This window comes from Euprymna scolopes, chromosome 41 (genome assembly GCF_053919585.1).
Source record: "Euprymna scolopes isolate OS-2025 chromosome 41, ASM5391958v1, whole genome shotgun sequence".
NCBI lineage: Eukaryota > Metazoa > Mollusca > Cephalopoda > Sepiida > Sepiolidae > Euprymna > Euprymna scolopes.
Genome location: NC_136522.1, coordinates 69,510,538 through 69,522,518, shown reverse-complemented (window position 1 = coordinate 69,522,518; position 11,981 = coordinate 69,510,538). Strand labels below are relative to the sequence as shown.

General features: G+C 35.4%; 1 protein-coding gene across 2 annotated transcripts in view; it reads left to right on the top strand.

Annotated features, from left to right (window-relative positions):
• Positions 1–446: 446 nt before the first annotated feature.
• The window catches only part of LOC145266604 (uncharacterized), a 40,722-nt gene continuing 29,187 nt past the window's right edge, over positions 447–11,981 (top strand). The window contains exon 1 of one of the 2 annotated variants that reach the window (XM_080122491.1): positions 447–573. Coding sequence is in view for 1 of the 2 variants with exons in the window: in XM_080122490.1 (XP_079978616.1) it covers positions 851–879 (29 nt within the window). In the remaining variant the exon portion in view is untranslated. Of the gene's footprint in view, positions 880–11,981 lie in introns of both variants that reach the window. The other variant, XM_080122490.1, reaches the window with a different exon arrangement.

The following is an 11,981-nucleotide window of genomic DNA, read 5'->3' as shown; positions in this document are numbered from 1 at the left end:
GTAACCCCGTCGGCATTCCCCGTTAGGGGGCGCCTCAGGCAGTAAGCGATAAACTTGCCCCACCGGAAAGTCCGGTGGCAAGGCCTGGGAGGGTGGACCTCCTAGGTATTACCCAGGCGCCGTACCTCAGTCCGACAGGTGCTGCTGGGCCGGTTCCCGGCCCCTCACCTGTCGGGCTGAGTGTCAAGTGACGGATCCTTGCCGAGTACTTCTACTCTGTCTCCCTGCAGCCGAAGCCAAGATGAATAATGTGGCCGTGATATAACTTTGCCCTCGTGGGGAGGCAAATAAATAGAAACAATCAAGGGAGGCTACTCATGAGAGTAGGATAATTAGTTTCGTACGATCGCGGGAAATCTATATCTACGTATTAAAATATGCGTTTTAAATAAAACCTAAAATAAATAACGATAGTTTTTAATTGAATTTAAAAAAAAAAATTATTTCTACATTTCTAAAAGGTAATTGATAATTTTGGGAGACGGAGAGACTGCATTATTTCGTATACGAACTAATCAATAAAAAGGAAACCAGCTTGTGAGGTTAAAGGTGATTCGTGACGTCAAACACCCGGTAATTTTTTTTATTATTATTTTATTTTTTATCTTCCACGTTGTTTATTTTCAATCTTGCTACGGTTTCTTCTGCAGAGAAAAACGAGTACAAATATGTTTCTAAAACGTTAAACGACAACGTTTACCGTGACCCCAGGAAGAACACTAACTCTGTGTTTATTATAAATTAATTACTTTTATTCGGCGATAAAGTTAAAGAATATCCGAGTTCTTCTGAATAATCAGAATTAATTAACTTACCCGGACTTTTTTCCTCTCTGGTTTTTTGCCAGGAAATGATTGATGGAACTTCTATCACCTTAAGGTATAGATTTGTTTTTTTTTTTTTTTTTTTTTTTTTAATTTCTAACTCCACGTGCTTAGTTTCATTTTCTTTTATTGTGACTGACAGCGAATTACAAACTTTTTTTTTTTTTTTTGTGCTTATAAAGATACCCCCCCCCGTGACTACCAATATTGAGTTGCTAAAACGTGACGGACGGTAGGTACTTATGCAGAATACGGATCGTGCTGAAATAATACCTTAATTCTTAAACCCATTAATATTGAGAAGAGCTCTTTAAACTATTCTGTACTTTCACCTAACAATTTCATATACAAAAGGATACCGTGAAAATTCAATTAACTGGAAAATCTTAGTAAATTTTTGCGACGTGCCCCAGAAGCACCACAACCTCCCCATATTAAGAACGGCTTTCGGAATTACCCCTTCCCCAACCTCGAAATCCGTTCTTAACACGCTGGGGCAGTGGGGACTGGGGCACGTCGTAAAAATTGACCGGTACTCCTTGGGCGTTGAGTTCCATGACGACCAGCAGAAAAATTTAATGAGTAAATGTTTACTTTAACTACAACAGAACACCGACCAATAAATTTGTTTTCGGGGTCGAAACCCGTCGCAAATTTACCATTTACATGGTATTAACCCCCCCCCCTGAACCCTCGCACTATTTTGTGCCAACTCACCGCCATCGTTTATGCTATTTTTACATGATGCGTTCGCGCAGGGACACGCATAGTAAGGTGACTTATCACATCGCGAAATAATTTTTTAGCAGACATTTAAAATAACAAAGTTTTAAAAAGTGTGTGTTACTGTTTTACGTAGTTTTTGATGCTTTTTTTTTTTTTAAATTGATCTAAAAAAATAAGTTCACGAGCGGTCTACAAAAGCATTTTTTTGTTGTTTTTCTAAAACTTTTAACAGGTGCTTCTGCAGTTTAATTTCGCGTTTTTCCGTAGGTAACGCGCCGACACACACCGAGCAGAACTGTTTAATTTTTCATAAAAATCCTGTTTACATTGGGGAGTAGGAGGGCCAGGGGTGGTGTCGTGTATGTCGGCGCGTTACTTACGGAAAAACGGTAAATTAAACTGCAGAAGCACCTGTTAAATGTTCAAGTTTTATAATTAAGAAAACTCAATTTTTTTAAAACAAAAATAAATGCTTTTGTGACCGCTCGTGAAAACTTAGTTTTTTAGATCAATTAAAAAGCACCAAAAACTACCTAACACAGAAAAATAAACCACATTTTGTTTTTGAAAACTTTTTTTAAATGTCTAAAAAATTCTTCCGCGATGTGACAAGTCACCTTACTACGCGCGTCCATGCGGGAACGCATCATGAAAGAATGGCATAAACGATGGCGGTGAATTGGCACAAAATAGTGCGAGGGTTCAGGGGTTAATACCATGCAAACGGTAAATTTGCGACGGGTTTGAATATCAGATTCGTTGTCAGAGACTCCGAAAACCGAAAATAAATTTTATTGGACGGTGTTCTGTTGTAGTTAAAGTGAACATTTACCAAAAAGTCCCCCAATTTGTACTTTTTAACTGTAAGTCATTAAAAAAATGTCAGTCCGTAATTTGATTGGTACGCCATGTGAGAAGGCAGTTTGCTAGGCAAAGCATTAAGCAAGTCGTCGTTCATGCTGCAGCGCACGCGCGTAGCGTAAACGGAAGCTGAAGAATGGTGGAAAGTTATTCGGGGGTTAATACCATGCAAACGGTAAATTTACCCCAAGATCAGATTCGTTGTCAGCGACCTCAATTACCTATAAAAAAAACAAATTAGTGGTCGGTGTTCTGTAGTAGCGTATCCGGATATTTACCATCACACTTAAAATTGGGTCTGGCAACTAGTCTTCAATACCGAAAAGAGTTTTTCAGACGCAGTTTTACAATCGTTCACTGTGCAGAGGGAGACAATTCTAACTTACTAAGATTCGTTCATTTTTTTATTATCTCATACTTGAGAAAGCTCGATGCCGCAATATTATTAAATCAAGACTAAAACTGCAAATTGGGTTTGTTTTACTGTACACATAGATTCGAAAAAGTTGTCAAAAAACAAATATATAACAAATGTTATCAAAGGCAAGATAAGTTACTTTTCTACATAACTTGATGTTTTTAGTGTTTATATTTAATGTAACATGTTTATTCAGCTCGAAAAACAGTGTTTACCGATGTATCGGAAAATTCAAAATGGCAGCCGACTACTCTCTCTTTGAGACGGTAAGTTTAAGAAAATGAGTTATAAATAAAAAAACAGACAATACTGTTAGAAACTCGCTCAATATGTTACCTGACATATTCGGCGGGTTTTTAACAGTATTTTGACTTTTTAACTCCTTTTCCCAAACTTACCGTCTCCGAGGAAGAGTCGGTCGCCATTTTGAATTTTCCAATACATCGGTAAACAATGCATGTTTTTCGAGCTGAATAAACATGTTACATTGAATAAAAACACTAAAAACATATCCAGTTGGGTAGAAAAGTAACTTATCTTGCCTTTGATAATATTTATTTGTTATAAGTTTTTTGACAACTTTATCGAATCTGTGTACAGTAATACAAACCCCTGCAAATTTTATAAAGTTGATAACATTAAGATAAACTGTAGTTTTTACGCGACTATTAAGAGAAAAACGAACCCACGGCATTTTCATTAAATGAAAACATTAAAAAAAATTTTTTTAAATAGTCTTTAACCTTAATTTTTTAATAAAACAAGAATCGCGCTCGCCTTGTTTAAATAATTATGAATGTCATTTTCATTTTGTTTTTGATAAAAAAAAAAAAATACGTTTTCATGAAAAACTTTCCAGTTCTCATTAAAATCGAAACATTTCCAATTAAACGATTACGGAAATGTTCTTTCACTTTCTCTATTAGATACGTACAAATGGGGCGGGACATAGTTTTGAAAGCCGATTTAGCATTTGTTTCCGACTACTTTTTTATTGTATTTGAAAGAGTAAAGTTAATTTCCTAAAAATAAAAAATAAAAATAAAAATATTTGTACACGGGGGGGGGGGGGGTTATGAAAAATGTTTCACTGCGAGCTAAACCAATTCAGCTAAATTTTGAAGTTAAATAAATTCATTGTAAAAATCCTTTAAAAGATAGTTTTTCTATTTCAAATATAATTAAAGTCCTAAGATATTGAATTAAATAAAACCTTGTTTGTGCAAAAAAAAAAAAAAAAAAAAAAAAATCCCTCAAAAAGCAAGTGATTCATTTACCGTTCGCCGAAAACGCAACAAACTAAATGTAAAGACGATTATAAGGAGGCCCAAAATTTCAGCCAATCATAACTTTCAAAATGAAGTTATGATAGTAAAAGGAGGTAGGGGTGGTAGACCCCCCCCCCAGACGTGCATCCATACATTCCTATTCAGAACGTTTGTATCAATTTTTATCATTTTTTTTAATTTAATTATTTTTTATGTCCCTGTTTTTAAATTAATTTTTAATGTTCTAGATTATATAAAAATTATGTTACGCCGCCGAAAGTTTCATTTTCTTGCGAGCAAGGAAATTAAAATCTTGCATATAAAAATTATGCGAAATCTGTAATTTTAAAGTAATATTTTTGCTATTATAATTTGAAATTAAACAATGCTTAATTCAATGGTAATGTCGGTAGTTCGAGAAATTCATTTTTCTTCAAGTTATATCGAATTAGGGGCTTTTTTTTTTTTTTTTTTTTTTTTTAATTCACGCCCCCCCCCCATTTTCAAGTGTCTATTAAAAAGTAAATTAATTTACTCACCAAAGTGTTATATATCACAAATTGAAGAGAAAAAAAGTAGTTTGTGCGTGTGTGTGTGTTGTTTTTTTTTTTTTTTTTTTTAGAAATTTACCTGTAAAGTCCGAAGTTGCCGTTTTTTTTATTTTTTTTATTACATTTTCACCCCAAACAAGGCACATTGCCACTTTGGTGTAGGGGGCTACTATCAGGGGAAACATCTACTGGGGTACTATGTAGGGATTAGGGCAGCGAGATGTTGGTTCACGTTGCACTTGAACTTATGCATGTCAGTACAGTTGGGGAAGCAGTGACCTGGAATGGAATTTAAAAAAAGACACTTTTTTTTTTTTTTTTTTTTTTTTTTTTTTTTTTTTTTAATGAAACCTTGATCCTTGCTTCTTTTAATTGAAAAAAAAAATTAGGGTTTGAATTACATTTTTCGAGGAGTTATAAGCTTGGAAAGATGGGGTGGAATTATTCACTATTTTTCAAATTTCTGACACACCTAGCACTGCCACTGCACTAGTACCAATTTTTTTATTTTTTATTTTCTATTTCAGTCATAGTTTAAAATACTGATTTCTCCCTCTGATTCTAATGGCAGATGCCCGAAAAAAATGGCGTCTCCATTTTCGGCGATAAACTGTAGAAGTACCATTTAAATATAGAAATGTAAAAAAAAATTCTTTATAGTGCAAGAAATGTTAAAACAAAAATAATTTTTTGAACTAAATCATTTCTACATGTTTTCATATTTCGTTTCATGCTTGGTGACTTTCATCCCGTTCCATATTTTAGCTAAAACGTAAACTTTGGGAACTGAATTTTTGGATTTGAGCTAGTCATTTTAGATGCGAGTGTTAAGGTGAAAACAAAGTAAGTTTACCAAAGTAATTTTGGGTAAAAATTGCAGAAACGGTGGACAACTCAAAAGTAATGGTGGTTAGCATGTTTAGGCGATATCGAAAGACTTTATTTTGCTAAAAAATTCTTAGTAAAAAAAACATAGCAGTTGTTCCAATCGAATTTTCGTATTTTGTTTAAATATATTACTATTTTTAACATGACAATTAACATTTTTGCAGGTTTGTATTACTATACACATAGATTTGAAAAAGTTGTCAAAAAAAAAAAAAACATAACAAATATTATCAAAGGCAAGAGAAGTTACTTTCCTACCTAACTGGATAATTTTTTTTTTTTTTTTTTATTTAATGTAACATGTTTATTCAGATTAAAAAGCAGTGTTTACCAATGTATTGGAAAATTAAAAATGTTGGGCTCCTAACACGGTAAGTTTGGAAAATGAGTTAAAAATAAAAACTATACAAAATACTGTTAAAAACCCACCGAATATGTCTGCCTATGTCACAGTAACATATATTGAGTGAGTTTCTAACAGTATTTTGTATAGTTTTATTTTTAACTCCTTTTATGGTTATGTTTCTAACCCGTTTCCCAGATCAGCAAGAACACGCATCACTTCTAGATCTGTTTCTGACCACAGTTCCCGATGATTGTATAATGAATACCCACAACCCACTTGGGAATGCTGATCATGCAGTGATAATGGTTGAAATCTCCCTAAACTCTAGAGCCAGAACTGAAGAGCCACTGCTCAAAACAATGAGATATTATAAAAAGGCTGACTGGGAAGCCATTAGGGATCTCGTTAGATGCCCCATGGGGAAATATCTTTTCTCTTCCTGCTGAACAGTGCACAAGAGACCACTGAATGGTTCAAAACAATATAATAATAATATCTAAACAATATAATATAAATGCGGGAGTGCCCCAGGGATCTATCCTTGGTCCTCTGCTGTTCCTGATATTCATAAATGACCTCCCCGACAAAATTGCCTCTGAGATGGGTATATATGCTGATGACACCACACTCTATAGCAGGCATGACAGGAAAACAAATGAACATATATCTAAAGTAATGGCAGAAACACTAGAGGATGACCTCCAATCAGTAGTGGAATGGGGACAAAAATGGATGGTAACGTTCAATGCCACCAAGACAAAACTGGTTTCATTCAATAATTACAAGAAACCTTCTCGACCACCTATAGCAATGGCCAACAACTCTTTAGCTGAGAGTACGTCTTTCAAGCTCCTTGGCCTAACGTTCACAGGAAACATGAGCTGGAACAATTACATCGAGGTCATTGCCAGGGCCGCTGCGAGGAAGGTGGGCTCTCTCTACCGTGCTATAAAACTTCTAACACCCGAAAGTATCCTGTACCTCTATAAGGCCACCATTCGCCCATGTATGGAGTATTGCTGTCATATTTGGGCCGGTGCATCGGTTACTAGTCTCTCGCTCCTTGACAGGGTTCAAAAGAGAGTCGCAAATCTGATAGGCCCTAAACTGGCATCAAAACTTCAGCCTCTGTCCCATCGTCGAAGCGTTGCATCCCTCTGCCTGTTCTACAAGTATTATAATGGTGAATGCTCTGAAGAACTGCAAGCACTTGTGCCCCCACGACGTGAACACCCTCGACAGACCCGACAAGCTGCAAAATCCCACCCCCACACTGTAGAGATCCCTAGATGTAAAAGATCTTTCTACTCCAGTAGTTTCTTCCCCAGAACTGCTAGACTTTGGAATTCCATTCCAGGTCACTGCTTCCCCAACTGTACTGACATGCATAAGTTCAAGTGCAACGTGAACCAACATCTCGCTGCCCTAATCCCTACATAGTACCCCAGTAGATGTTTCCCCTGATAGTAGCCCCCTACATTAAAGTGGCAATGTGCCTTGTTTGGGGTGAAAATGTAATAAAAAAAATTAAAAAAACGGCAATTGAAGCACATGTTCCCACGTGGAAATTTTATAGCAAGCCCCACTCTCCCCAATGGTTTACTTCTACTGTGCAGCTGCCATTGCACAAAGGCAGATTTAAGACATAAATCCAGTTCAGAGACGGAAGTATATAAAATCTAGGAGTAACTGTAATAAAATCTAGGAGTAACTGTAATAAAATCTAGGAGTAACTGTAATAAAATCTAGGAGTAACTGTAATAAAATCTAGGAGTAACTGTAATAAAATCTAGGAGTAACTGTAATAAAATCTAGGAGTAACTGTAATAAAATCTAGGAGTAACTGTAATAAAATCTAGGAGTAACTGTAATAAAATCTAGGAGTAACTGTAATAAAATCTAGGAGTAACTGTAATAAAATCTAGGAGTAACTGTAATAAAATCTAGGAGTAACTGTAAGAAAGAAATAGTGACAGCTAAGAATTTACTGAAACCACCAAAAAACGCATCGAAGCTCAGAAGTTAGGAACCCGTGATTTCTGGAAAATCTACAATGTAGTAAATAATAGGCAATCAACAATTCTCCCACTATCCAACAATCATGAGGTTGTTTGCTCAGCAACCGAGAAGGGTAACATGCTTACGTGTCGGTTTGCCTTCAACTCCACAATGGACCCTGCTAACCACCCCCTCCCTGACTTTACTTTGCGGACAGACGTCACACTATACTATCTGAAAATTACCCCTTCTCAGGTGCATACTATCATAAAATATCTTGACACTTCAAAAGCATGTGGACCTGATCTCATCTCGGCTGTGCTATTAAAAAAATCCTCTGACAATGTAGCTTCAGTTCTCTCCAAACTTTACAACAAATGCCTTAAAAAATCTTGCTTTCCTGACTGCTGGAAAACTGCTTCTGTGGTACCAGTTTTCAAGAATTCTGGCAAAAGAACTGACCCAATAAATTATCGCCCCCATTAGCCTCCTCCCACTTTTCGCCAATATATTTGAGACCATAATAAACCAAGCTGTAGTCCATCACCTTACAGATGCTAAATTTCTGACCAACCAACAATATGGATATAGGCAAGCCTGTTCCACGGCAGACATTCTAACTGTAATCTCAGAGCATATATACCATTCACTGGACAAAGCAGGGGAGGGTAGAGCTGATGACACCACACTCTATAACAAGCATGATAGGAAAACAACACATCTGAAGAAATGGCAGAAACACTAGAGGATGACCTATCTGTAGTAGAATGGGGACAAAAATGGATGGTCACGTTCAATGCTGCCAAGCTGAAACTTGTTTCCTTTAATAATTACAAGAAACCTTCTCTACCACCAATAGCAATGGCCAAAGACTCATTATCTGAAAGTACTTAAACTCCTCGGCTTCACAGAAAACATGAGTTGGAACAATTACATTGATAGCATTGCCAGGACCGCTACGAAGATAGGTAAGCTCTCTCTACCGTGCTAGAAAGCTACTAACGCCCGAAAGTATACTGTACCTCTATAAGGTCACCATTCGCCCATGCATGGAGTATTGTTGTCATATTTGGGCTGGTGCATCGGCTACTAGTTTCTCGCCCCTAGACAAGGTTCAAGAGTCTCCAACCTGATAGGTCCTGAACTGTCATCTAGACTTCAGCCTCTGTCCCATCGAAATGTAGCATCCCTCTGCCTGTTATATGCTCCAACGAACTGCAAGCACTTGTACCCCCTCGACATAAATACCCCAGACAAACTCGACAAGCAGCTAAATCCCACCCCTTCAGAGATCCCTAGATGTAAGAGAGCTTTCTACTTCAGTAGTTTCTTCCTCAGAACTGCTAGACTTTGGAATTCCCTTCTGGGTCTCTGCTTCCCCAACTGTACTGACATGCAGAAGTTCAAGTGTAATGTGAACAGACATCTTGCTACTCAACTCCCTACATAGTACCCCTGTAGCTTAGGTCTCTGATAGTAGTCCCGTTCATCAAAGTGGCAATGTGCCTTGTTTGGGATGAAATGTAAAAAAAAAAACAAAAAAAAAAAAACACTGGATTCAACAGTCCAGCACCATTTTTAATTTTCCAATACATCCGTAAAAACTGTTTTTCGAGCTGAATAAATGTTACATTAAATAAAAACACTAAAACATCCAGTTAGGTAGAAAAGTAACTTATCTTGCCTTTGATAACATTCATTTGTTATATATTTGATTTTTGATAACTTTTTCGAATCTGTATAGTAATACAAACTTTTTTATTTTTTTATTTTTTTTTTTTTTTTATGGCATGGTAGATCAACACATACCTTTTTAAAACTTGTTTTGTCTAGGAGTTTATGGGTGTGCTGAAAACGAATATCATTTAAAATTGGGGCCGGCGACTAGTTTTCGCAATATTGTAAACTTACATGAAACATGTGGAAGTAATGCAACGTGTCAGCCATATTTGTTTATGACGCACGTGCGCAGAAACTGGAGGGAACAACGTAAATAAAAGTTTAACAAATGAAATTTAATTTTTAAACGAAAAAAGCAAATTCATAAATTTTTTTTTTTTTTTTTTTTTTTTTTTTACATGAAGTCCAACTTGCTGTTCACATTCAAAATGTCGAATAATTATAGGTCGAGGGTGTGAATTCCATATAGAAATGTTGATTCAATTTGAATAAAATAAAATATTCATCAAGTGCGCTTGAAAGCCAAACCACAACGTAATATTAGGAAAATATATATTTTACTTGTTTGAAATTTATAACAAATATATTGCGGAGCTAAATTCCACCCTCAGTATCTTTTCTTTCTGAAAAGAAAAAACACGCTGAGGATGGAGTATAACTCCGAAATATGTTATAAATTTCAAACAAAATATTTATTTTCCTACTATTACGTTGTGATTTGGCTTTCAAGCGCACTTGATGCTCATTTTATTTTGTTATAGGTTTTCGAGTAAACTGACAACAAAGAACTGCTTTCTGAATAAACAGCCCCAACTTCCCCATGTTAAGGACAGCTTATATAATTTCATTGTTGCCCCCCCCCCTTCTCCCTCGTTTCTGCGTGCGTACGTTATAAAATGGCTGTTACGTTACTATATGAAATGTGCGGAAAAGTATGTTTACAATATCGTGAAAACTAGTCGCCGGCCCCAATTTTAAATGCGATATTCATTTTCAGCACACTTGAAAACCTTTAAAAGTTTTTAAAGGTAGATTGTGTTGGTCTACCAGGTCACATTTTACCTTTTTTAATATTAAAAAGCTGAACTATTATTAGCTGATAATATCTCAACCGGTTCAATTACAGGGTTTGATAGAATATTTATCTGTATATCCTTCCAACTATTTCTTGTCAGTTATTTTCTTTTCAATAATTTATTCTGAAATTATGGACAAGTATTATTTTTGCTTTGGAATTGCATAAATTAGCCGAATTTCTAATTCAACCACATGAATTAATAATCCAGAGGTACGAAAAAGTTGTCGAAGAACAAATCTATGTATCCATAAAAGTGAAATTGTCTGTACCTTTCCTGACCAAATTACTGTCGATATTCACTCTGCAGACTTGAGATTTGACATAAGGGATATTGAGATTTGGGAAAATCTTAGTCAGTTTTCGGACAGAAATTTGTCTGTCAAGGGGTCAAAGTTCAACTATTTGACCTTTGAAAACTCTACCAAACTCCTCTGCCAATTTTGAGTCTAAACACTTGAAATTTTAGATGGAGGTTACTTGGACATGAGTCAACTTTTTTAATAAATATATACGTAAAGTTATGAACAGTACATAGGGCCCAAACAAAGCTGGGCTGAACTGCTAGTATATAACAAATGAATGTTATCAAAGGCAAGAAAAGTTACTTTTCTACCTAACTGGATAAGTTTTTTTTTTTTTTTTTTTTTTCAAAATGTTTTAGATTCGAAAAACGAGTAATATTGAGCGCCTATCAAAGAACAAAAAAAAAAAATTGTCATGATGTCTTTGAAGTCTAGACAAAGACTTAATAATAAGAAATAAAACAAAATGGTTTCTACTACCACTTTTATTTCTTATTTTGAAGTGATTATCGAAACTTCAAAGATGTAAGGAGACATTGCGGCTATCTTTTGTTCTCTGTCAACGTTCAACATACTTCAACCGAATAAACATTTTACATTAAACAACTTTTTCAGTTAGGTGGAAAAGCAACTTCTCTTGCCTTTTGATAAAATTTGAGAAATTTTTGAAAACTTTGAAGTGTTGAATATAATTTGTTTATTGCAAATCCTATATTTCACTAATACATAGCCTCATCAGGGTCAAAAGTCCGGTTCAGGAATTTCTTTTTCTTCATTTTGGTGTTATGGCGAAAAGACGAGAATTTACGTGTTGTTCCGGTGGTTTCAAGTGTGTAATGCTCCAGTTTCGAGCAGGATTTAAAGTAAAAGATGATCACACTTTTTGAAGACACTTTTTTAAAGTTTTCAAAAATTTCTCAATTAAATTTTACTTTAAATTGTCTTAAAGTGTGTGACCATCTTTTACTTTAAAATTTATGTTTGACAACTTTTTCGTACATCTGTGGATTGTAATAGAAACCCAATTATTTAGATTGGTGT